The sequence below is a fragment of the Mya arenaria genome, chromosome 15 (assembly GCF_026914265.1).
Source record: "Mya arenaria isolate MELC-2E11 chromosome 15, ASM2691426v1".
Classification (NCBI taxonomy): Eukaryota; Metazoa; Mollusca; class Bivalvia; order Myida; family Myidae; genus Mya; species Mya arenaria.
The window spans coordinates 1,348,970-1,375,038 of record NC_069136.1 but is presented as its reverse complement, the minus strand read 5'-3'; the positions used below and the strand labels follow the sequence as shown (position 1 = coordinate 1,375,038).

Genomic DNA, 26,069 nt, shown 5'->3' with positions numbered 1-26,069 from the left:
TTAACTGTCCAGTGTTTAATACCTTTTCTGACCATGCCCCTATTATGTTTGCAATTAACTGTTATAACTCGATCACAAATACTCCCGAGGCAAATATGTCACATTCTGTTTAAATGGGGCGAAAGGAAAAAGGACGAATTTCGTAGAAATATAATATCTTCATTGCCTGAATTTAATGCAATATATGCGGAAGGCCTTTGACAGTATCCAAAGAAACGCCCTGTGGCACAAACTGAAAACTCTAGACATTTCTGGAAAAGTTCTGAACATTGCTAAAGCCATGTACGAATCGGTACGGAGATAGGTAAAGCACTGTGGAAACTTCTCAGATTTTATAGACCTAAAACTCGGCCTCGCTCAAGAAGTATGTTCTTCGATATTTTATTCACTCTACGTAGAAGACCTAGAAATTTACCTTGCATCTAGGTTCGAAAGCGGATTATCGTTAAACGACATTTCCCTTATACTGCTTTTATACGCCGATGATATGACCCCCGACGATCTTCAGAACAGCTTAAATCAACTACACGAATATTGCTCTAGCTGGGGGCTAAGTGTCAATACAGACAAAACAAAAATAATAGTTTTTAAGCGGAGAGGTTTTCATGTCAAATATATCCGTATTTGGTTGTCCGGTTAGCGCAGTGGTTAGCGCACTCGCTTCTCACCTAGGCGACCCGGGTTCGATTCCCGGCTTGGGCGCATGTGAGTTTGGTTTGTGGTCACCAAGTCGGACAAGTGGGGTTTCTCCGGGTTCTCCGGTTTCCCCCACAACACAAGACCACACTCTCGCGTAAAATCGTGCCATATAATGTTGTAATAACTTGTTTCACAATCGTTGTAAAATAAATATGTTTAAACTAAATATATCCGTAACACGTTATACAGACCCCCCCCCCACCACCACCACCATTAACATATACATGTATGCCTATTGGGTAACGTCGACACATAAATTGCACGCATTTATAGACGGTTCGGATAAAAGCCTAAGCTGTCAAGCACATGACATTTGTATATCGCATGAAGACATATGTTATATTATTTAAACGATCAAGTGGAAATGTGATTTTAAAACAATATTTTAATTGCAACTTTACACAAAAAAAATGACTTAAAATGTTGTCATTAATCCGACCGAGTATTCAACTTTGTTAAGAGGATGTAACTGCTTAAAACATTTGAAGAGTGTTTGATAAAACTTCTTGTCATGTGTTGTTCATCTAAACGCTAGAAGTGGAACTATTATTTTTGTAATACATTTTTGACTATAAAAAGTTCGTTAAATGTAGTCATCAGTTTCGTTAAGGGGACATAACTGCTTAAAGTTTGAAGAGTGGTCGATATAACTTGTTGTCTGCTTCTTTGTTGCCTAGGAGCGAAAGTCGCTGGACCACGTGACTTTCCGGAAGTCAGAAATGTAAACAGATTAAAATGGACATTCTTTTAGTAAAACTCTATATTTCACATATTTATCAGGGTGTTTAGGTGTTTCTTTTAATGACAGCTACATATTCATCGAAGTTAAATCCTCAGGTAACAAAAATGTATCCCTTTTTAATACAAATGTCCATGACACAATCAAATTCATTCAGTAATTGACTGCTAATTGATCCATGACAAGCTTTGATGACTAAATAGGTGTTTTCATTTAATTCATTTTATGTGAGGGTATTCAGAGTCTTGGAGAACTGCTCTATAAAAAATCATGTTTTGATTTATCTTAATGAAGAAAAGTGGTTCCAAAACAAAAATCAGAACAAATCGTTAGAGAAGAAAAGACTTGAACATTAAAACTCCAGCGTGGTAAGTGTTATTTGGGAAATGAAATCAGTAATCAAGGGGATTCAATTTTATATTGACGCAAACTGTTCTGAAGGGAGGTACTAAAGCATGGTTATCGGTACACCGTGTTCGCAATCACTCAGTTTATTTCAATATGTGTTCAATGCCAGAAATATATCATAACTGGATCCAATATACTTACAAGTACATGTATATTGAATCCAGTTATGATCATAAACACAATACACATACAATGCAAATAACCAAAACTGAATCCCTGTTAGTCAGTTAAGATGAATATACAGTAGGTGAGTAATAATAATACGTATTACCACACACTGTTAATGCACCAGTCAATTGTAACCACGGCCCCCAGGTCCAGGGGTATACCGGGGATAACTGGGGAAATGGGCTGTTTTTTTACCTTCCATGTGGCCCCACAGTGCCGGTAAATGGGATGTTTTTTTCTTCATGTTCAAATTGCAGGAAATGGGCCTTACCTAGGGTCCCTGGGGTGCGGGGGCATTTGGCGGGGATTTTACCGGCAGTTCGTCACCGCAGGACTGGGATTTTACATTTTTTATCATTAAAACTAGTCATTTTATGACATTATCTGATTTTGAATCCCCTTCATCATTTGATAATGAGAAAGTGTTTCCCTTATAACCTCCACCATTAATCATCCAAATAATTTGACAAATTCTAAATATGTCAATCACATTCATGTGTTGTAAACATACACAATGATAAGCAAATTATCACAATTATACACAATTTTATGTAAGTACATGTATGTATAATACAAAATGTTTTTGTATTAATTAAGGTATTTAACATGTTTTATACAGAAAATGGGTTTTATTTTCAGATTGTTTTGATAAATTTACAGTAACTTCACCATGTGCGAAAGCAGTCATTTTCCTAAACTCCAAAGTGCCAAGTTTGAGCCCCTAACTGGAGATGGGGAAGTGGAGGTCAGTTACAGGAGTGGGGCCAGTTTTAAGGGTCAAGTTGAAGGTCACAGGAAGAAGGGTCGTGGGATTTTCACGTGGCCAAATGGGGACCGATATGAAGGGGATTACCTTGACAATGAAAGGGAAGGCCAAGGTATATTTGAACTTTTCTTGAGAAATGATAATCAAAAGGTTACAGTCATGTTCTAAAGTTAGTATTACAGAAATTTGACTGTGACATTTGGTATGTAATTCAATTTATACCTGTCACCAAGAATTTCATGCTATATATATATTCTACTTGTACTATGAAATGATAATAAAACTTTCTAATGTCTGTGCAAGTGGAAGGAATTTTTTTAATCGTTTAAAAAAGCTCTGACCAAAACAACAGCTAAATTAAATTAAATAATTCATTGGTTTTGTTCAGCAGTTGATTTACATACTAGTTATACTAGTAACTGGTGAATTGGCCTCTGTGTATTACAGGTGCCCAGCTATGGGCGGATGGAAGTCGCTATGAGGGGGACTTCCACCGAGACTTGAGGCACGGCAATGGCTGCCATGTCTGGGCTAACAAAGAGGTATGAAAAGATCTAAATATATGAAGTCATTGCATTACAAATTTACAAACTTTTAAGAACCTGAACCTGCAGTATATATGTAGTCAAATATTAAACATTTTTATAAAATTAAATACTTTGACAAGCAATCAATTGAGAAATGAAATAATTTCTAAAAATTGAAACACTTTGTGGTCTCATTAATTAATTTATTTGTTTACTGTTTGACTGCAAATGTAGCTACCATTTTCCCTACTGTTAAAGGAAATGCAGACATATTGCATATTTATATTTTTAAAAATTCTTTTTGTGAGTAATAAGTACTGCACCCAAAACCTGAGTTATTGAAGTTATACAAGAGTGTTTAATTACACTTACAAGGTTAGTGGGTAATGTAACTGTACTGTGTTGTCTGGGAAAAAATTCATAACTAGCTTGCTTTATAAGTGCATTATGAGTTACCTCAATGTCTGTTATTGAACAGTTATTATTATAAGCTCTTTCTAGATTACAATTTCAATATGGTAGTTAATGTATAAAGAAAAACAAACAAAAATACTTTCAAACTTGGTACAAGTCATTGCAATCAAATTTGATATACATGTATACATGTTTAATATTGACTTGATGAAACAATTTTACCAGGAAGAAAATTGTTTCACCGTAAGAAACCTCTTCATTCAATCTTTTTGTACTGTCTTGGTAGTTTTTGCAAAATTCAAAGCTGGAATTAAGTCACTGTTTGAAATTTCAGGCACTTTAGAAATTATATAACAGATTAACATTTTAGTTTTCTTTGTTTAATAATGTAATAATTTTGCACTCACACTTCACATCACAAATTTGATTATGCTTACAACAAATCATTGTACTTCACTTTTTCCCACTTAGTATCATCTTACGATTATTCTCTCTTTTTACTACTTCCAAAATCAGATCTTCTCATTCTAATGTATGTAGCTCAGATATTTTCACAATTACCTGAAATATGGAGTGCTACCTATTTATGTGGCCTCAAGTATTATGATTAAGAAATGTGTAATTTTAATATAATATCTGATTGTTCATGTCAGAGTAAAAATAATGCATAACAATGAAAAAAAATCATAAAGCATTGAGAAATTATTTATTATTAATGACAGATGCACACAATAACTTATGTTGTCCATATTCCATAACGACCTAACATATGTTACTGAACTTACTTCAAAATGTTTGAATCATTTTAAAAGATACCAATTTTGAAATATTTCAAAAGTAATTTTCTGTTGTAACAATAATACAAGAATAAAAATTCTGTAATCAACGTACCATTTAACATTTTACAAAAAGGTTTTGGGTCTGCTTCAAAGAATTTGTACAGGTAGCTATCTGTTTAAAATGTTACTTATGCATGATGTAACAAGTTATTTCATAAATGTAATTCAGACATACAAGGGGAGATTTTTCCAAGACCGTCGTCATGGTGATGGAACATACACATGGTCTGATGGCTCATCTTTCTGTGGAAGGTTTTATATGGATCGCAAGGAGGGTTATGGGACATTCAAGTTTGCCAATGACAATGTTTTTGAGGTAAGAGCAAACAAAATAGGCAGATGATATATAGAGATGTTCTGTTTGTTTCAGTGTAAGATAGTGATATATTTCATTGAGTCACATTGGGGCTTTTCCACAAGTGAAATATCTAACTCTGAAACAAGCATTTTTTTTCTCTTGTTTGCAATTCGTTAACAACGATATTTAATAAACTTTTATGTTTCGAAACTTTGCTAAACCTTTGCTTTTCAAAAGACTTCAAACTGGAAATTATATTATTGATTTTTCTTGCCATCACTGTGCGTTAACATTCATTTTCTCAGTGAAATGGGCTAAATTCTTTCGAAATAGTGAAACTCTATATTATTAATTTCAAGAATGGCAACATTTTTTATGATACAAATTACTGTACTTCAGCCGAGGGTAATGAAATGTGTGTTACAGGTTGATTTTGATGAATTTGTCTTTGTGAACTTTATTGTCACACTGGTATTACCGGTAACTCTGATTAAAATTAAAAAATGATGCATACTGATTAATTGTTGGATCATTTCAGGGCCTTTATCATGAAGACGAGAGAGCAGGCCCGGGGGTTTTGACCTACTCTGATGGTTGTCAAGATGTTGGTCTTTGGCGCGGAGAAAAACTCGTCAAAATATGCTCCCCAATAACTGGGGCTTTTACCATGTCTGAACATAAAGATTTTGATTATAATCCTGCAGAGCATGTGTATTATTTGGACAAGGAAGGTCCTAGTAGTCAAGAAGTGTTTCATTCTACTTTAACCGAACCTGTGGTTTTATACACCCCTGATAATAGGGTAACGGAAAAAGTTAGCAGTATATTTAATATTGCGTTAGATCCAAGAAGCTTAGCAGTAAATAAAGAGGCCTTTGATCGGGAATTTTATCTGGAATCAGAAAAAGAGACAAATATTTCTTCAGAAAAAGTTAGACTTTGGAATAGAACACCGTCTGTTATTGCATTGCAGAGGCATTTTTGTAAACACGAATATGGCAAAAAAAGTGTAACGTGTAATGTTGATAGTATAATATGCGGTGATCGAAGCAAATTTAAGAGCAAAGGGCCACTGGAGAGTGCTTCGGAAGAGCTAATTCAGGCTGCAACTGACGGTAACGTGAACAAAGTTGAAGATCTCCTAACTTCCAACAAAGTATCTCCTGATGTGGCAGATAGCAATGGACACACAGCACTTATTGGTGCCTCAGTAAGTTGTAGTGATTGTTATATAAGTTATCCCAGTTGCTGATGGTTTTAAAAAAAAAATATTAATGTGTAATTTCAAGTTAAAATGTTTGACATATGATATTAGTCATGACATTTGCAACAGTTTTTAAATTTCCACAAACTTTAACTGTCTCTAATAACTTAATGAAAGAACATAATAAGTGCACAACAGTAACGAGATGATGCACACCGCATCAAGTGCACATCAAATACATGTTAGTTACTGCTTTACAAAAATACGTAATTACAATCAAATCACAATGTCAGCGAGGAAATATCAATTATTGTACTCGATAATTGCTTCATCACTACCATGTCATAACTTGCAATGTCTGACATACATTGTCTGATTGATATACGCAAAAAAGTAAAATTTGATAAAAGTGTACTTGTTTTTGTAGAAATCACCTGATTGACTTTCAACAGGTGCTTTATAATATATATATATTTCTTTCAAAACTAGGAACAAATTTTTAATGTGTTAAATTCACTTGTATCCTACAATTTTATGCTTAATGTTGTTAGGTAAACTGGCAGATGGAAGTTATCAACTGTTTACTCAACCATGGAGCTGACGTTAACAAACTCTCAGATGAAGGTTGCTCCGCCCTCTCTGCGGGATGTATTTTCTTTTATCCCAAAGAAAGCTTCAAGTATAATATAGCAGAAAGGTACCTAGAGGAACCCAAAGAAAAGAAAATGAAGCACAAGGAAGAGAAATCAAAGGGGCATAAGCAAGAACAACAACAACATCAGCAAACTAGTCAAGCGCCGGCTACGCCAAGAGGCATACTAAGCAAGAAAAATAGTACCAGTCAAGGAAAAACTGTGTCTCAAAAAGACAATGAAAGTGGCGAAACAGAGAAACAAAAGAAAAATATTCAAAATGTAAAACAGCAGGTACGCATTGAAGAAAATGTGAATAACAATCAAGATTCCACCGTTATACTCAGCAATGGCCAAGGAGATGGGGAGGAATTTGATTCAAACCTGAGCATGAAATATTACCAGATTGAGGTCTCCGAGCAGCTGATCGAACGATGTGCGACCCAGCTGAGCATGAATGAGAAAGTGGTAGGAGGTCAGCGGGGACACAGTAGTGCTGATCTGGGCACTGCCAGGCATCTGGCTGTAATAAAGAATGAGTGAGTTCTGCTTTCCTTAATATCAATTTGCTTATTAGCTTTTTGAACTCAAATAATAGGTTTTGTCATACAAAGTTATGGTTCCAACATCGTCATTCAAAAACTACAACTTGGCCATAACAAAAAACTTGTAATATTTGTATGAAATTTAGTACATTGTACCCAATGAAAATGCACACTAAGTATGCAGGATCAAAATTTGAATATAGTCAAATGATTATATATTAACGCTTCGTGATCAGCTTTAGAAAATTGGGGAGTGTTCTCATCCACTTAAGCTGTTCTTGTTTTTACTTAATTATCCTATGATAGATACTGCATTTCCACAATAAATATCAAAGGATTTTTGTTTTGATCCATTCATTGCTTTAACATTAGAAATTTTATTGATAATGACTTAAGTGACTCTAAAAACACATTTTTGCCAGACGTGAGAGAATGAAACATACCCTGGACCTACTACTAAAGCGAGGTGCAGACCCGAATGCCTCAGGAGTACCCATGCCAGTGCTATTCTTCGCAATCAAGGCGGCTGACGTATCCATGGTGAAGGCTCTGTTGGAAAAAGAGGCTTCTACCTCAATAAGACTACCTAAAGAGGTAAGACTCATTTTATATCAGTCTAATCAGGGCTGTCTTATGGGGTCGATATAAGGCTCCCTTCCTCAAACGAAGGAAATAGTCCTTTTCCCCAAATTTGGCTAAACTTCCCCCTTTATATTTAATTTATCGCCAAAAAAAAACCTTTGAAAGAATGATTTCAGGTCAGATTCATATTAGCTCTACATTAGGTACTGTGTTTTGATACAATTTGCATTCAGATGTTTTGATTGGTTTTGTTTCTCTCTAAAATTCCCCTTTTTAGCAAAAATAATGCTCAATTCCCCTTTCTCAGGGTGCTGGCCTCTTTTCCCAAATGCGCTGATGATTTTTTAATAAATTTATATATATATATATCTATTAATTAAAATACATTTATAATAATACCTTTTACTGAACCATCAGATTCTTCATTCTCATTTGAAATGCAAAGACTAAAGAAAAGCATGAATAGTTATTGTTTAGGGTGACTTAATTTTGGTGATTATAATTATTAAATTCAAGCCTTTGTACATTTGAGTATGACATTCAGGTGGTAACCAAGCCAGATTTAAATGGGTTTTCTCCAGGCACACCGGACCATTAAGCATTGTACTGACTGCCATGAAAATGCACTTAATATATATATTGTTAAACATTTAGTTTTACATTTTGTAAGAACAAATAAGTCTTGACTGTTGAATGTTGATGTAGACAACAGGTGTGGACGGAGGAGCGGTCAAGGTGAGGTGCATGTGGTTATTTCCTTCACTGTGATCACTCTGCATGTTTATAATTAGTGTACGGAAATTGTTACCAGCACTCAATGCAGGAGCACAAGAAGGAACTAGGAGAACGTTTGAAAATTAATGTCCTTGGTAACAATTATTGAATAATTTATAAAGTTATGGTTTCTGCTTTCCTGTCTGTCATTTAGTGCTGGTATTGTATATTTGGCCAAATGTTTGTATATGTTTAGGGAGTTACTTAGCTATATAGTAAAATTGTATAAATAGTATTTCAACCATTAAAAGAATTGCAGTACAGTTTCTGTTCTATTTATGTGTATTAGGTATTGGTGAAACTTAAAATCATTGTTATTGCCAGCATTATGCAAGGGAAATCAGTACATTAAATGCTAGATTTAATGAAGCTAGCTCTGAATTGTAAATACGATAAGAGTGGTCTAGTGGTAAAGGTGCCAGCTTTTCACCCGAGAGCTTTTGGTTCCATCCCCTCCAGGGTGAAAGTTGTCTAATGGTATAGGGGTTCACCTCTCCCCCAAGATGTCTTGGGTTCCCTCCCCATCAGGGTGAGAGCTGTCTAATGGTATAGTGGTCCACCTCTCCCCGAAGATGTCTTGGGTTCTCTCCCGACAAGAGGAGCTTTATCATATGACATTTGAATTCATTTCTACACTCAAGCTATCAGCCTTCATCATAATCAAGCTCAAAGAAACTTAATAGTGTAAACTGAATTGTAAAATTGATATGATTAACTTCAAAGATGTTTAAAGGGTCCTTTTAATCAATGTCTTAGTGGCAATGAAGTCAGCCTTATCTAATGCCATTTTCTTTATGAATATTAGAAAGCATTTTGGGTTATTATCCTGTGTTCTACCTGTACATAAACTCTAGTGCAGACCATTAGGGTTATAACTTCATCATTTTAATAGTGTATTATCACCACTTCACAAAAGGAATAAATCTTGAAAGAAGCTTCAATCATGGATCTAAATCTATGTTTGCGAAAATAAAGAATAAATGAAAATAATTCTGTCTGGAAAGATTTGTTGAAAATTGTTTAATAATTATTGTTTATGTTGAATGTGTTGTTTATGTATTGTGTTTGATGTACTTTGATCTCATGCATGTCTTTGTGTGTGTTTAAAGTGTTTATGATTGGTACTTCATGGAAGAAATTGTGGAAGAAATGGTGTATGATTGTTACTTAACCAGACATACATGTACATGGTCAGGGCTTAAAACCATTACTTACAGAAGTTAACTCCAATGAAGATTTGCTTATTGTATTCAGAGAGAAGAATTGTTAAGTTTTGTTTAAAATCAAATGAATCATTTAAGATAAGTGCACTTTTGTTGAAATGTTTATCTTGTTTTAAAATAACTAGAACAAAACCAGAACGTAATCATACACAGTGCGTGGCTGAAAAAACAATTCCTGTTTGACATCTTTTTGCTCAAATAATACCGTGTGGTTAGTAGCGGTAATTGATACAATTGTCCAATTAAATTTAACAAAGTTATTTATATTTATTGAATTACAAGCGTTAAATAAAGAAAGAAATGTTTGGTCTAATGTGAGATTGCAATATATTTCACCTAATAAACACAAAAAGTAGATATTTCACTCTTCTCAAAGCCACAAGTGAAATACAACATTTGGTAGTCACTCAGTCAAATATCTTTCTATCTTACACAGAAATCAACAATTATCCCTATGTCATGGCATAAAGCCATTGGGAGCAGGTAGGTCATTGGCAATTTAAAAATATTGTATTCTACCTGATAAAAAAAATAATTACTCCGAGAGCTTATCTATTTTTTGCGAAGTTAAAATGTTGAGCTATTCTTACAGCCTTGTTGTCATCTGCCAAGTTGGTCTCTGAGCCTTGTTGGCATAAAAATCTTTGGTCATAACTTAAAACCCATTCAAGATACTTAAAAAATCATTCAGTATCCGAACATGTTACCAGTGACCTGCAATGTGCATACCCAGGTATAAATTTTGTGTAGCCAGACATATCACTTTAGATTAAAGATATGCCCCTTGAAAAACAGATAGGAGTTAATGTTCACTTACACATTTTTTTGGTTTTTAACTTTTACACATTTGCCCTTGTAGAAGGGAGCCCTGGCACCCCTGCATATTGCTGCTGCTATCCCTGGGGAGGAGGGTGTGGCTATATTGGAGCTGCTGCTTGCTGCTGGGGCTGACCCTGATGTCCGGGCTGAGGTGGACGACGCCTTCCTGGATAGAACACTGGTATGAAGAACAGTTGGGATAAGCATTTATCAATATTATCATGAGTAAAAAAGAGCGGCCTTTCATGTGATATGCTTGGTCAGAAAAAAGAATGTTTAGATTCTCATTACTGTTTTAGGAATTGTAATAAGGGATAAAAAGGTATATGAGGGGATCTTTTTAGTTTCATTTAAATAAATGAATTTTGAATATTCAAACTTTGGCATCATTTTTCTGGTTTTCAACGCCATTTCTCAAATAAAAAATATCAGTTGGTCTTGGAGAAGCTGATTTGAGAGCATATAATAAAACAAAATGATATTTCCTTTCGTAATACCAACATGCTTGAATTAATGTCATTTGATACAGAAAGGATTAATATTCTTTTAACTGCTTATTAAATAATACACTCAGTGACTATTTGTTAAGCCTAAAACAATATAAATGACATGACAAATGCTTAACCTTTAAGAAAATATCTTTCATTAACTGGATAGCTATATTATACCTTTTTGGGGAAACTGGTTTTAGTTGGATTTTCGGCACCAAAATCACGTCAAAACTATGCATTTTCAGATAGTTTGAATTAAGACTTTATTATTTAAAACTGGTAGTTTAAATGTCCAGGTGTTTGGGCGATTATTCAGAACTTTGTTAACTGGATCATTGTTAACTTTCAAATCTTTAATTCTCTGAAAGTTTCATGAACACAAGTGTCACTGTGTGATCTTCTTATTTTTCACAAGTATTGAGACAACTGATTCAACTATACTTGTTTTACCATTATATCAACACAACATAGAATAATTCACCTTTAAAAGTTTACAATGATGCCGTTGTTAACGTAGTTTTAACAAAGTTCAGAACAATTCGCCCTATATATATAAAGACTAGCACTACTAGAGTTAATAGGAATGTTACATAAATTGCAGATGGAAGAATGGAATAAAGACGTGATCCCAGTGGAGAGTCAGGAGTTGTTGGGTGGGCGGACACCTCTACACATTGCCTGCGCAAGGGATGATAATTATAAGGTATCGTTGATCATTCTTGGTGTGAAAGAAATCGTCATATGATAGATGGAGGGAGGTAGTAAGAACGCAATGTCAGATCCACTGGCATGTGTTGTTTGGAAGATGGACTCCTCTGTACATATGTTTTGCAAGGGAGGATAAATGTAAGGTATGATACATTCTATTATACGCGCTGATTCTATCTCATGTTGTTTATAAGGCAATACCACCTGAGAGTATCAGTATGATTATTATACGGTATGATGCATGCTTATGATATGTTACTGTTACTGTGACATGGTAGATTGGGGTATTGAGGTGGATAGCTAGGTATTGTTTGGTGGTCCGACACCATGCCAGGGACTATAAGGTATGTTATGGCATTTGCTGTATGGTATGTGTTGGTGTTGTTGCACATAAACCATAAAGGAAAAAAAACGCCTACTATTTAGTTTAAAAGTCATGATTTCGAAATGTAAAAAATATGGAATGCTGGAAAACTTTGAGTTTTATAAATATTTGCAATCCATGTTTTATACATATTAATTTACGCTTCATACATCATTGTTTATATTCCATACATTTCAGAACATCACGAGGGTGGTTAATCTACTTTTACAACATGGGGCCAACACCAGTCTCCTGTGTAATGGGTTCTCTCCCCTTGCACTGTGTATTGCCAGTGGAAACGATATGGTCAGTATCTCATTTATATTTAACTACCTTAAGAATTTTTTATTTCTGTTCTAATATTTCACTTGTCCCAGGAAGAAGACCTGCTAAACATTTTTAACATCTTTATTTTGAATACAAGCTCTTGTTTTTAGCTTGTCTGTTTTACAAAGAAAAGGTTGTTGTATTATAAAAACATATTAATATGTGAAAGTCATAGTGTCATTGTGTAATAGTCAGCATCCTTTTGCCAAAACTTTATTTTTGACATAATAACTACAAAATTGTTTATGCCATTGGTATTCAAGTGAAACTTGGTACACGTGCTGCCAGATAAAATATGCGTATGTCAAGCAAGGGCCAGAACTCCTTCTGTAATAATTGTTGAATTATGCCTCTTGTTCAAATCAAAAACAGTATTTGCTCAGCTCTTGTTAAATGTTCTGAGCACAGTTTGGTTAATGACAATTGCATCAGAATGATATTAATGCTGTACTTGTTAAAAACGCTAAATAGAATTCTTCAGTAGTATCCCTGGAAATTTGGCTAATATATGATTGTCATGTGCCCTATCTGCAGGCTATAGATGAGTTATTAGTGTTTGGTAAAGATGTCAGCCTCCCGTTGACCCATGGAGTGGGCAGTGCTCTGTGTGCAGCTACCAACACTGCGTACGAATATCGGAGACCCATGTCAGCTCGGATACACCTGGTTAGTGGGGGTATTTCTTATCAAATGTAATAACAAACATGCCATATCCCCTGGCAGGCGAAGAATCGAAAAGAATTTTCATCTGTGACCCCTGGTTTACTGGTACTTGATGAATATTTTGCAGAATTTTAAACAAAAAATCTTACAACTTCTGTACTCAATGCAGTGTTTTTTAGTAAAACAGAAATGCCTGTTTAAAAAATGGTTTAAAAAGTAAGACATGCCCAAAAAATGCCTGAACCAGTACAATTAAAAATCGTTCCCTCTAGTTGAACCTCTGCTTTCCTGAGCAGAAACATTCCAGAAATATGGCTTGTCATATAATTTTTGTTGATGTTTGATTTATTCATCAATAATGGAGAAGAAAGATGACTTTATTGCTAAGATGTAACTATGTCAAAATCATGATGCAATAAACCAGTTTGTAATGAAATTATGCGATTTCAAATAATGTCTTTTGTTATCCTAATTGTGTGTTGGTTATGGGATATATCTGAATAACTTGACATGTCACCAACCTAACCCATAAGGAATTTGGTCCAGGGTCAAGGTAACAAATAGAAGTCATCCCAATAGAATCAAAATCCTTTCTTAGATACAGTGACATGCTTGCCTAATGCATGTGCACATAATTGTTTAAAGGAAAACTTTTCAGTAAGATATTTAAAAGGGAATAAATTTTAATCCACTGTATTGACCAAATAATTAACTTACTAAGAAAGTGTTGCATACATGTTTTTCTTTCTATAAAACAGATTGACAAACTGGTGAGAGCCAGAGCCAATGTGCTGGCGCCCATCGCAATAGGGCCAAAACGTAACTTGGGAACCGTGGTGGACTACGCTTATTACATGTTCAATCAGGTAAGCTTTGCAGAATGAAGTTTCAAGTTTAATAATTGATTAAGAAGTCAACAGGTTTAGGTTGTCTAATTAAAGAAATCTCACATTGATGTATGCTGTCTTTGATTAAACATTCTAGTTCATGTAAGTTCTAGTTCCAAATTCAATTGGCATCTTTGATTGATCATAATCTAAGGAGCAAAATATTGAGTCTTTTTATTGTCCAATTAACCTTACAGTCCAATCAAAACAGCCAGATATTGTTTGATCTGTAAGTCAAATGTAAGATGTTTATATAAAACCAGCCCTTACTTCCATAACTATCAATATCGCTATTGATTTAATTATGATTTTACTTAATGGTAATTATTGAGCTACTTATGTTGAAAGTGAACCAGGAGCCCACTAAATATAGATCATAGTCGTAAAGTGAAATTATCTTAAACTAAGTGTAAATTCTAATGTTATTTCGCTATATTCATATGAAAATATATTTTTTATTATTTTAAAAAATGTTTTAAATATTGAAAATGGGACTTTCAACTGAAAAAGTGTTCTCGAATTCTTTTGATTTCTCAAAATCACAGTGTCACATAAAAATGTCAAGGTATCTGGTTGAGATTGAATAAAGGTTTCTATTCAACGAACAGTTTTGGGCAAGTACCGATACCTATATGACTGTTAGCTGAAGTTTTTCCAGCTGGGGCCAATTGTATTAAACTGGTTAAACAGGTTGATTCTTTGTACAGTTCAAGTTAGCCAAAATGCGTTTTTATTGGTCAACGATGAATTGTATTAACTGATTGATTGATTGATTGATTGATTGATTGATTGATTGATTGATTGATTGATTAGTTGAATCAAATGATGGCAAAAGATGTGAACATCTTATGTAAGTTGTTTACAATTGACTGATGGTTTGAACTTTTGCAATATAGGTTCATTATATAATGATCTATAATTTAACTTGTATAATTCTCAATTGTATTTTTATGGAAATTCTTTATTTTTGCTCCACTCTTTGTAGTTGTTAAAGAAAGCAATAATATTACAGGATATATCATGGTATTTGGTGTGTTGTAATTTCACTAATTCCCTTGTCACTTAAACAGAGACTTATGCACAGTTTATATATGAAGCAGAGAATGAATTGTATATCTTAAAATGAAGACAATATTCAAAAGTGTATATTTGTTATTAATCACATTATTATATCTTTGGGAAAAGAAAATCTAGTTTGAAAATATGTGCATTTGTTTCCTAATGTCCATCACATTGTGTCACTATTTGACTATAAGAAAGCATGTGATTGTTTTTGGAACCCTGTTCCATTTGTTATACATATTGTTGAATGTTTTTGTTGAGGGTATTGTTAATGTTGAGTGCTACATTACTGCGTTGAATGCCTGTCCCTTCCAATTATTCATGTTAACCATCTTATATATCATGATAATTAATGAAAAGGAATTAAACATTTATCTCTTTTTCTTAACTTAGCTGCCCAACATTTGTAATTTGCTTTTTTATCTATTTTTGTAAATTCTATATTACCTTTTTGCAAATATTCAATGCCACTGTCCCAAACCCATGGCTTATCCATTTCATGAAGTGAGTGTCACAGAATGGATCACACATAGTATCACTGATTGGATGGAGGTATATTATTATGTAACATACTTGCTTCACAATACAGGACACCCATATAGCAAAGACGCCATACCATGCTTTGACACATGCTGAACGAGAGACATTCATTAATCGGAAAAAGTTGTTGGAGCACATCGGTGACATTATGCGGGACAAAGCTGTTGAGCGAGAAAAACGCCGACTGGATGATGAAGAGAGGGTCGGAATCAGAAGTAAGTCAGTGACAAGGTTCACAATTGATGTGTGTAGTCCTGTTGATTGAACAGAGAATGACATTCAGACTGCATATGTCTTGTTTGTGTTAGATCCCTTCTGACAATTTAAGTTGGATTAAAAAAAACTGCTACTGATCTGTCAGTGTAATTTCCTTAAAAATTGGCAATTGAAGTTGAGGTATTATCATAGCTATAGTTTTGCTGGTGTTGGCTTTATTGTGCAAAGCCATTAATTTTGGCTATAACTCATTCCAGACGTACAAATAAAACTTGATACTTATGTTGCCAGACATAATATACACAAGTATTGCAAGGTGCAAAGCTCTGGTTTTTAATTATTTTTAATAATGCATCTTTTATTACTGAAAATATATGAACATTTTAAAAGGATCACACACTTACACTTAATGTTTATAACATTTTCTTAATAAAAATATATTCATTTTTTATTCTAGGTGCTAGCCCCAGCAGTGGTTTTGTGTACATAGGGGCCGGTGCCCAGCTGCCACCAGATGCCAAGAAGCCAAGGTCACTACGGGCCCAGCCCCAGCCTGCCCCTGTGGAGAGCCCTATGGTAAAGTTTGAGGGGCCACAGAGGGGCTCCACACCAAAAGAACTGGCAGAACAGGAGGGACACAGGGGTGCAAGGTACAAGTCCATTTTAGATGTTTCCGTTGGCCTTAAAAATATTGTCTGTGATTTGCTAAGATGCATGCTCCTTTTTAGACAGTACCTTTTTCGGCCCTTTTGTCTGAACTAACCAGTTTAAGCTCAAAAGATACCTTCAAGAAATCAAGCTTTATTCACATGTTACAAGTGACAAGCTCAGGAATTTACATTTTGTGATCTTAAGAGGGCACAATATTGCAATAAAATTTTAAATAAAGTATTAGATGATTATTTTACCAAAAACAAAAAAAACTATGCCTATTTTTCCTGCATGTTAGCAAAAACAGACATTTCATATTAAAGGCCTAATGTTTTAATGTTACATTTGTAATTACATTGTTGTTTTCTTTTGAGTTTGTAGGATATTGTACATCATAATCAGAAAATGAATTCATTTTTCAATTACTCCATTTAATCAGGACTAATTAATTTATGTTAAGAAATATCTCATTTATGATAGTTATAACCCCATCTTATCAACAAATGTATTGTACCATTACTTTTTCAAATAAATATTTTTGATCGGTAGAAATATCTTTTTCCATATAAAATTTTGACAACAGAGGTCACAATTTTGACCTAATCTTTATGAAACTTGGTCAGACTGATCATCTCTATGAAATCTAGGTCAAGTTCGATATTGGGTCATCTGGGGTCAAAAACTAGGTCAGTAGGTCAATTAGTAGAAATACCTTGTGAACACATTAGAGGTCACAATTTTAGCCTAATCTCAATGCAACTTGGTCAGAATGATCATCTCTATAAAATCTAGGTCAAGTTCGATATTGGGTCATCCGCGGTCAATAACTAGGTCACTAGGTCAATTAGTAGAAAAACCTTGTGAACACAATAGAGGTCACAATTTTAGCCTAATCTCAATGCAAATTGGTCAGAATGATCATCGCTGTAAAATGTAGGTCAAGTTTGATATTGGGTCATTCACGGTCAATAACTAGGTCAATTAGTACAAAAACCTTGTGAACACAATAGAGGTCACAATTTTAGCCTAATCTCAATGCAACTTGGTCAGAATGATCATCTCTATAAAATCTAGGTCAAGTTCGATATTGGGTCATCTGCGGTCAATAACTAGGTCACTAGGTCAATTAGTACAAAAACCTTGTGAACACAATAGAGGTCACAATTTTAGGCTAATCTTAATGCAACTTGGTCAGAATGATCATCTCTATAAAATCTGGGTCAAGTTCGATATTGGGTCATACGCAGTCAATAACTAGGTCACTAGGTCAATTATTAGAAAAACCTTGTGAACAAAATAGAGGTCACAATTTTAGCCTTATCTTAATGAAACTTGGTCAGAATGATCATCTTAACATAAGCTAGGTCAAGTTCCATATTGGGTCAACCCAGGTCAAAAACTAGGTCACTAGGTCAATTAGTAGAAAAACCTTGTGAACACAATAGAGGTCACAATTTTAGCCTAATCTCAATGCAACTTGGTCAGAATGATCATCTTCATTCATCTCTATAAAATCTAGGTCAAGTTCGATATTGGGTCATCCGCGGTCAATAACTAGGTCACTAGGTCAATTAGTACAAAAACCTTGTGAACACAATAGAGGTCACAATTTTAGGCTAATCTTAATGCAACTTGGTCAGAATGATCATCTCTATAAAATCTGGGTCAAGTTCGATATTGGGTCATACGCAGTCAATAACTAGGTCACTAGGTCAATTATTAGAAAAACCTTGTGAACAAAATAGAGGTCACAATTTTAGCCTTATCTTAATGAAACTTGGTCAGAATGATCATCTTAACATAAGCTAGGTCAAGTTCCATATTGGGTCAGCCCAGGTCAAAAACTAGGTCACTAGGTCAATTAGTAGAAAAACCTTGTGAACACAATAGAGGTCACAATTTTAGCCTAATCTCAATGCAACTTGGTCAGAATGATCATCTTTATAAAATGTAGGTCAAGTTCGATATTGGGTCATCCGCGGTCAACAACTAGGTCACTAGGTCAATTAGTACAAAAACCTTGTGAACACAATAGAGGTCACAATTTTAGCCTAATCTCAATGCAAGTTGGTCAGAATAATCATCTCTATAAAATCTAGGTCAAGTTCGATATTGGGTCATCCGCAGTCCATAACTAGGTCACTAGGTCAATTATTAGAAAAACCTTGTGAACACAACAGAGGTCACAATTTTGACCTAATCTTTATGAAACTTGGTCAGACTGATCATCTCTATGAAATCTAGGTCAAGTTCGATATTGGGTCATCTGGGGTCAAAAACTAGGTCAGTAGGTCAATTAGTAGAAATACCTTGTGAACACATTAGAGGTCACAATTTTAGCCTAATCTCAATGCAACTTGGTCAGAATGATCATCTCTATAAAATTTAGGTCAAGTTCGATATTGGGTCATCCGCGGTCAATAACTAGGTCACTAGGTCAATTAGTAGAAAAACCTTGTGAACACAATAGAGGTCACAATTTTAGCCTAATCTCAATGCAACTTGGTCAGAATGATCATCGCTATAAAATGTAGGCCAAGTTTGATATTGGGTCATTCACGGTCAATAACTAGGTCACTAGGTCAATTAGTACAAAAACCTTGTGAACACAATAGAGGTCACAATTTTAGCCTAATCTCAATGCAACTTGGTCAGAATGATCATCTCTATAAAATCTAGGTCAAGTTCGATATTGGGTCATCTGCGGTCAATAACTAGGTCACTAGGTCAATTAGTACAAAAACCTTGTGAACACAATAGAGGTCACAATTTTAGGCTAATCTTAATGCAACTTGGTCAGAATGATCATCTCTATAAAATCTGGGTCAAGTTCGATATTGGGTCATACGCAGTCAATAACTAGGTCACTAGGTCAATTATTAGAAAAACCTTGTGAACAAAATAGAGGTCACAATTTTAGCCTTATCTTAATGAAACTTGGTCAGAATGATCATCTTAACATAAGCTAGGTCAAGTTCCATATTGGGTCAACCCAGGTCAAAAACTAGGTCACTAGGTCAATTAGTAGAAAAACCTTGTGAACACAATAGAGGTCACAATTTTAGGCTTAACTCAATTCAACTTGGTCAGAATGATCATCTCTAGAAAAATATAGGTCAAGTTCAATATTGGGTCATTCGCGGTCAATAACTAGGTCACTAGGTCAATTAGTATAAAAACCTTGTGAACACAATAGAGGTCACAACTTAAGCCTAATCTAAATGTAACTTGGTCAGAATGATCATCTCTATAAAATCTAGGTCAAGTTGGTTTGAAGCATTGCCTACTGATAGGGTCATGTGGGGTAAAAAACTAGGTCAGTGGGACAAATAAAAGAGTGGCCTCTAGGGGCCATACTTTTCATTGGATCTTTATGATAATAGGTCAGAATGTTCACTTTATTTAGCAAAGCTACAGGTGAGCGATACAGGGCCATCATGGCCCTCTTGTTAATATACCTGTTAATAAGATGGCCACTTATTGTTTTGAAACTATGAAATATGGGCTGGTATTCAATATTGGTCCTAATTGGTCTTTTAATTGGATTTAAGAGTGATGTAGCTAATCGGAATACTTGTTATTGATAATTGACCAATACAGTGAATTATTCAAAGTCAATTATGTATGACCCTAAGATTTACTAAAGTTGGATATTGAATACCACCCCTCAACTATTTTAATAAAACTAAGGGTTTATGTTTATATGTTATTTAATGTTCATTGACAGTTATAATGGACATTAGAATACTCACCCAACTAATTTTCAATTATCAGCTATGATGTAGATACAGTTTTTGAGAAGTAAGTTGGAATACGGGGCAAAAAACGAGTGCGCCTTTTTGCAGTTGTTGTTTTTCTGCAGTTTATCAAATGTATCTGTCCACACGTGGCTGTCACCATTATATAGTCAACCCACCACTTGGTTCAAATACTTGTATTATCCTCACTTTAAGGACATTAAACATTTGTGACATTGTTGATGTTATTGATCGAGTTCTGTGGGGGAAAAACGGACTTTTCCAAGTAAGCTTTCTGGCTATAAGAGCTATTTCAAAAAATTTATTCATGAATTTATCTCAATAATATTTTACTGGTTGTAAACTTTTTTTAAATAGAATCATTTGGATAAATCTTGTTGTTTTTTTATTCCTTACATGAATGCTTCCACAGGACTCTTATTTGCTGAGGAAATTACATTTTAAGGACAAGAAATTATTTAAATTATTACGAACTTGACTTGAGTAAAACAAAATCCATTTTCAGGATTTGAAGAAATTTGTTTAGAAACCATTGTATTCTATACTTTTGAAACTTACCTGTGTTATGAAAATAATGAACTTCGACAATTGATTTAGAAACATCTTATAATTCAGTCAATGTTTACATGATGCATGAAATGTGATATGTTATAATTTCTGATATTATAAATCAGAGGTTAAAATGAAAAAAATCATGAAAGACATCTTTTAATGTTCAGCTGCAACTGTATTAAAGTCGTTATTAGATAATCAGTTCATAATTGCTCACTTTATTACTGTCTTGTTTATGTGTCCTATATAATTATCATAACAATAATAATTGAGGATTGGTCCGTGTGTTGACAGAATTTACACATGAAATATATGTATATATTTTTAATGTCATTTAAAATATTTGTAAATAATGGTACACAGATTTAATTCAATTGAATGTACAATGATTGAAAAAATAGCATTTTTCGTCAAATTGAATAATACAGCTTAATTTCTGGAATCCATCAATACACAGTGAAGGGTGTACTTGATGCAGATCATGTTGTTTGCTAAATTATAATTCATGTAGTATGACAGCACCATAATTTGACAGGTTGATATGGTGCTAAATATGTGTTGTTCATTTTCACATTTTGACAGAATTTCTTAAAAATTTGAAATGTTGAACTTGACTTTAACCAGTTTACAAGCGTTTTAAAAAACATTTTTTTCTATGTTAAAATTCTGCAAACTTTGTGTTATTTACGCTTTATGTTTGTTACTCTTACTTTCATGCTTTATTTAAATTCAAAGAAACTACTTATCGTGTGTGATATGAAGATTAATAATACTGGTGATGATAATTGAATTCAATGATCTTTATCAGTCGTTTGAAAAACTTGAACAAAATGAAAAAATAAGGGGATTTCTCCACATGCAAATTTCTTCTAAACGACCATGAACTAAAAAAATTTACATATCATACAGTAACTATTACTACTTTCATCCAGTAAAATAATGATGTATTATTGAATTTCTGATTTTTAAGGTGGATTTATGTGAAAGTGGTTCCCCCTATGTTTGTTAAGATTAGGTATCTGGTGTTTAGTGTATTTGAATGAACCTACTGCATGATATGGTCTGAACAAATCATACCAATGTTGATATTTTGAAATATGATTAAAACAGATTTTAAAATTAGAACTAACATCATTCTTTTTGGTTTGTCAGCATGAAATCTAGCTTTCAGAAAAAATGTGTTCTATTAATGTGTTTTTTGTATAAAATAGTCTGTCACTTTAAATCATTGTCCATCTTTGCCTTTTAACTGCCTGTGTCATGCTACGGTATGTGTTTTTGGGATCAAGTTTGATAACCCAGACAAATCACACCATTCTCCCAGTATTTGCTCTCAAACATTATTGTCGTTTTCTACCAAAGTTGGTGACAAGGTCTAGGGTCATCATTTTTAGCGTTTTTATTTTCAACATACCGTATGCTATAATACTATTGCTGTGAAATTAAATTTATATTGATTAAATCATTTGAATTCGTACTAGATCTAGATTTACCAAGAAAAATCGTGTGACACTGAGGTATTATATTACTTATTACATACTAGCCTACATGCATGTATATCCCTTTAAATATTTATCTACTGAATAAGGCTTTTAGTAAAATCCTTTTAGACTCCTTTTCTTTATGCTATTACATATAGACATAGATATGTACGTTTTCTCAGCAATTTTGCTGGTCTGTTTTTTAAAGAAAAAAGTAAAGGTATTGTAATAGAATTGATGTCGTGTCAGATGGATTCATGAAAAACCCTTAACCATTACTCAAAAACTGTTAAGATATTATCATGAAACTTGTAAACATATTACAAGTTGTGTTACCCATCTGTGTAGGTATATTACTCTAGCTTTAACCCTTAAGCTGCTGATGGCGATTTTAAAGGCTTTGCAAACAGCTTGGAACCAGACCAGACGCCGAGTAACTTGGCGCCTGGTCAGGTTCCAAGCTGTTTGCCACTCAGTCAATATATCCCCAAAGTATTAAGTAAATTGAAAGAAATTTAGAATAAACCAGACGACATTTTTGAGCAGACGACAATTTACCCAGCATGCAAAGGGTTAATAACTGTTGAGTCATGTACAAGAAAACCCCTTTATGGGCTGAAAATAAGATGAGCAAATTAAGTTAACAATTGTCTTAGGCAATAACTAGAACACTGTCCAAGATATTTTAATGAAACTTTATACATATGCTGCTTGTGACAATGTACATATTATGGGTAGTAATCCCCATAGCTCTGGCTTGAATACATTTTGAGTTAAGCCCCTTAGGAAAAATAAGTGCATTTTATAACATATCCATTATTTTTTTCTAAATACCGTGATATGCACAAAATGTGCGTTCAATTAGATCTTTCAATTGGTACCTGAGGTTGGTACCTTGCTGAGAAGGACATTGTCCTGAAAGTGATCAAAGGTGTCTTGATGGATATTGACTAATTGAATGAGTACATTTTACTAACCGACAGTCAAGAAACTTTTACAACTTTCAGGACCTTTATAATGACACAATTATAGCAACAAAAAACATTTAAAGATTTTTATTATGTGCATTCTGTGCTCAGCATATTTGTTCAGATAATTATCTTTTAAAATACTAATGTTTCATCTCGAGTTTTAACACACCTGCTCCATTATATTTGTGAATACTACGGCTCAATTAACCAATGAGTTTTAATATATTACTCATAATTGCAGAAAAGAAAGTTCCCATTTATAGTGCTCTCTTACAATATAGTTCCATTTAAGCTAGAGTAGTTATTTTTCTGGTTTGGGTGAAAAGGCTAAATTTTGGCAATTTGGGTTACTGTTTTAACTCTTCACCATTTATAATTTCCAGCTAAGCATAATACTTCTCCAGTTAATAGTAGAAATAAATTCAACTCAAATCATTTGTAAATTATTATTGCTGTTTATTTTGACTTGGTTGATTAAATTACTTCAAACTTTAAATTTTGCCTTCTTAAATAAATAACACATTTTATTTATTATACATTTTTTCTGCTGCTTAATTAAGAAATTGTTTCATCTGTTATATAGAAAATTTTATTTCTAAAATGTTATAAACAGTGTTAATTAGTTTGATTTTGAAATCTTTATCAGACATTAATGTTAAAAAATTTAATGAAGTATGTTTTGAATATTTATGTGCTAATGTTTTCCAGGCGTTTAAATGACTATCGTTTACTCTTTAGCATTGATTCTTGAAATATATTTGTCTTTGAATGAATGTTTCATAGGAAGCCACTGTTCAAGTACTGTTACCAGTGCGGAAGGTCGGTGTTTATTCGCCTGGCAGCGTGCACACGGTGTAAGGAGGTCTACTACTGTAGCAAGGTCTGCAAATTGAAGGCCTGGAATCTTCGACATAAGGAGGAGTGCATCAGAGTTGGAGGTTAGTAGAGGCTTGTGGTTAGGTGGTGAGGATTTTGAATGGGCAGAAAGGAACTGTTAAGGGTGTATACTAAGGAGGTCTACTGCTGTAGCAGGGCATGCTTGGAACTAGTTTAAACATCAGAGTTGGAGTGGGTGATGAATGAATGCTTAAACGGGTGAGAGAAAGAGTTGGCCTGTTAACACAGTGGAAGGAGAACTCGCTTCTCACCAAGGCCAGGGGTCCCTGGTTTAATTGTTTACCTTGGTGAGTTTGGTTTGTGGTCGCCAAGCTGGAAATGTGAGATTCAATTCTGGCTATCACCGTCTCTCCCACTACACAAGACCACACACTACTTTTACATTGTGTCAAAGTGAGCAATTGAAATACCGGTAATGATGTAAAGGGTTTTAAAATAAATATAATTAAACATAGAAGAGGAAGAGTGCATCTGGTTCTGTGTTGGAAGTGTGTTGTTATGTGAGAGGTCCACAGTTGAATTAGCATTAGTCCAGGCTAAGAATTTCAATCTTCACAATGTGTTGGAGATGAAAAGATGGTGAGAAGGAGGGCTGGGAAATGTGAGGGTAGGGGTTAGAAAGGGCAGAGATTGGGTGATTCACAGTATACTACTTTAGAAAGGCCTATTATCTATAGCATTTTGAAGAATGCAGTTGAGTAGGCAGTTAGTTAGGGGGATGGATGGAGTGTGGTAGAAGAGTTTGAAGGGAATGGGTGAGTGGGGAGTGGGAAGGGAGAGGGATGAAGTGAGTGAAGAAGATAAATAAGACCACAAAATTACAATTGAAAAAAAATCACAAGCCATATCAATAACTCAATCTGTACATTAGACATCTTTTGTGTAATTATAAGTATTATTGTTTCAAGGTCGTTCTCGAAGCCCAAGCCCAAGGCAGAGATGTGACAGCCCAACCCCTGCAACACACCCTGACAAGGGACGCAGAACCACGGTGGCTGAACTGAGCAAAGATAAACATGGTCAACGAGCACAGGTGAGAATAAGGCTGGCATACACTGTGACTCACATAATCAGACATTGTATTGCGAGGATTTTTATACAATCATGATGATTGGATACAACTATTATAATACACTTAAGTTCTATATTATTCATTTACAATTTAGCAATTTTTCAATAATTCAATTTCAGAAACATATTTTTTGGTCTCTTAATGGTTTTAGCAGTATAAAAAAATGAAGATTATATGCAGATATTTCTTTTTAATGTTTTGCTTTTGAACTGATCTTATATTATTATGTATAAGCTAAATATGTACATGACATGTGTTTGGACCCTTAGCTAGGCTATCTTAGTTATTTTTGCCCATTTTACTCAGTGTTTCTGTCAACAGTGGAACTGGAAGCGCTGTTTTGCACTATTTTGCCATTTCTTCTATCATGTTTGATGGAATTCTAGGCTGACGATGTTATGGGGAGTTTAGGTGGAATGTTGGAAGAACTGGGATTTGACATTGACAAAATGGGTACACACTTGTGAGAGTGTGATGCAGCAGTAACTGTGATAAAGCTTCTATGTTATTAATAAATGTGTACACATGTAGCTTATTCAAAAATAGTGGAATTTAACCTCAGATAAAAAAGAACTCAAAAGTCAAGACTGTGATTCTGTTTGGGTAAGACCGGTTAGGAAGTATCATTTGCATTGCAAATAAACTTTTTTTTATTGATAAAGACCTTTTAAAATTTACCAATTTGTTGAAAATAATATGTCATTTAAGATCATTTACAAAACTTTCCTTGAATAAAGACTTGAACCACCCATATCATGTTTAGGGCCGAAAAAAACTTTGATTGCTCATTTA

General features: G+C 34.2%; 1 protein-coding gene across 12 annotated transcripts in view; it reads left to right on the top strand.

Moving 5' to 3' along the window:
- Nucleotides 1–1,397: 1,397 nt before the first annotated feature.
- The window catches only part of LOC128219784 (ankyrin repeat and MYND domain-containing protein 1-like), a 28,740-nt gene continuing 4,068 nt past the window's right edge, over nucleotides 1,398–26,069 (top strand). For 2 of the 12 annotated variants that reach the window (XM_052927802.1, XM_052927792.1), the window contains exons 1-20: nucleotides 1,398–1,536; nucleotides 2,654–2,892; nucleotides 3,228–3,322; nucleotides 3,947–3,964; nucleotides 4,730–4,876; nucleotides 5,397–6,068; nucleotides 6,614–7,233; nucleotides 7,662–7,833; nucleotides 8,527–8,556; nucleotides 10,678–10,818; nucleotides 11,730–11,831; nucleotides 12,399–12,506; nucleotides 13,062–13,193; nucleotides 13,949–14,056; nucleotides 15,729–15,894; nucleotides 16,353–16,545; nucleotides 20,321–20,347; nucleotides 21,827–21,871; nucleotides 24,092–24,246; nucleotides 25,114–25,238. In XM_052927802.1, coding sequence (XP_052783762.1) covers nucleotides 2,685–2,892; nucleotides 3,228–3,322; nucleotides 3,947–3,964; nucleotides 4,730–4,876; nucleotides 5,397–6,068; nucleotides 6,614–7,233; nucleotides 7,662–7,833; nucleotides 8,527–8,556; nucleotides 10,678–10,818; nucleotides 11,730–11,831; nucleotides 12,399–12,506; nucleotides 13,062–13,193; nucleotides 13,949–14,056; nucleotides 15,729–15,894; nucleotides 16,353–16,545; nucleotides 20,321–20,347; nucleotides 21,827–21,871; nucleotides 24,092–24,246; nucleotides 25,114–25,238 — 3,264 coding nt within the window. In that variant the 5' untranslated portion in view covers nucleotides 1,398–1,536; nucleotides 2,654–2,684. Of the gene's footprint in view, nucleotides 1,537–1,732; nucleotides 1,807–2,653; nucleotides 2,893–3,227; nucleotides 3,323–3,946; nucleotides 3,965–4,729; nucleotides 4,877–5,396; nucleotides 6,069–6,613; nucleotides 7,234–7,661; nucleotides 7,834–8,526; nucleotides 8,557–10,677; nucleotides 10,819–11,729; nucleotides 11,832–12,398; nucleotides 12,507–13,061; nucleotides 13,194–13,948; nucleotides 14,057–15,728; nucleotides 15,895–16,352; nucleotides 16,546–20,320; nucleotides 20,348–21,826; nucleotides 21,872–22,337; nucleotides 22,374–24,091; nucleotides 24,247–25,113; nucleotides 25,239–25,663; nucleotides 25,731–26,069 lie in introns of all 12 variants that reach the window. The other 10 variants (XM_052927803.1, XM_052927794.1, XM_052927793.1 and 7 more) reach the window with 10 other exon arrangements.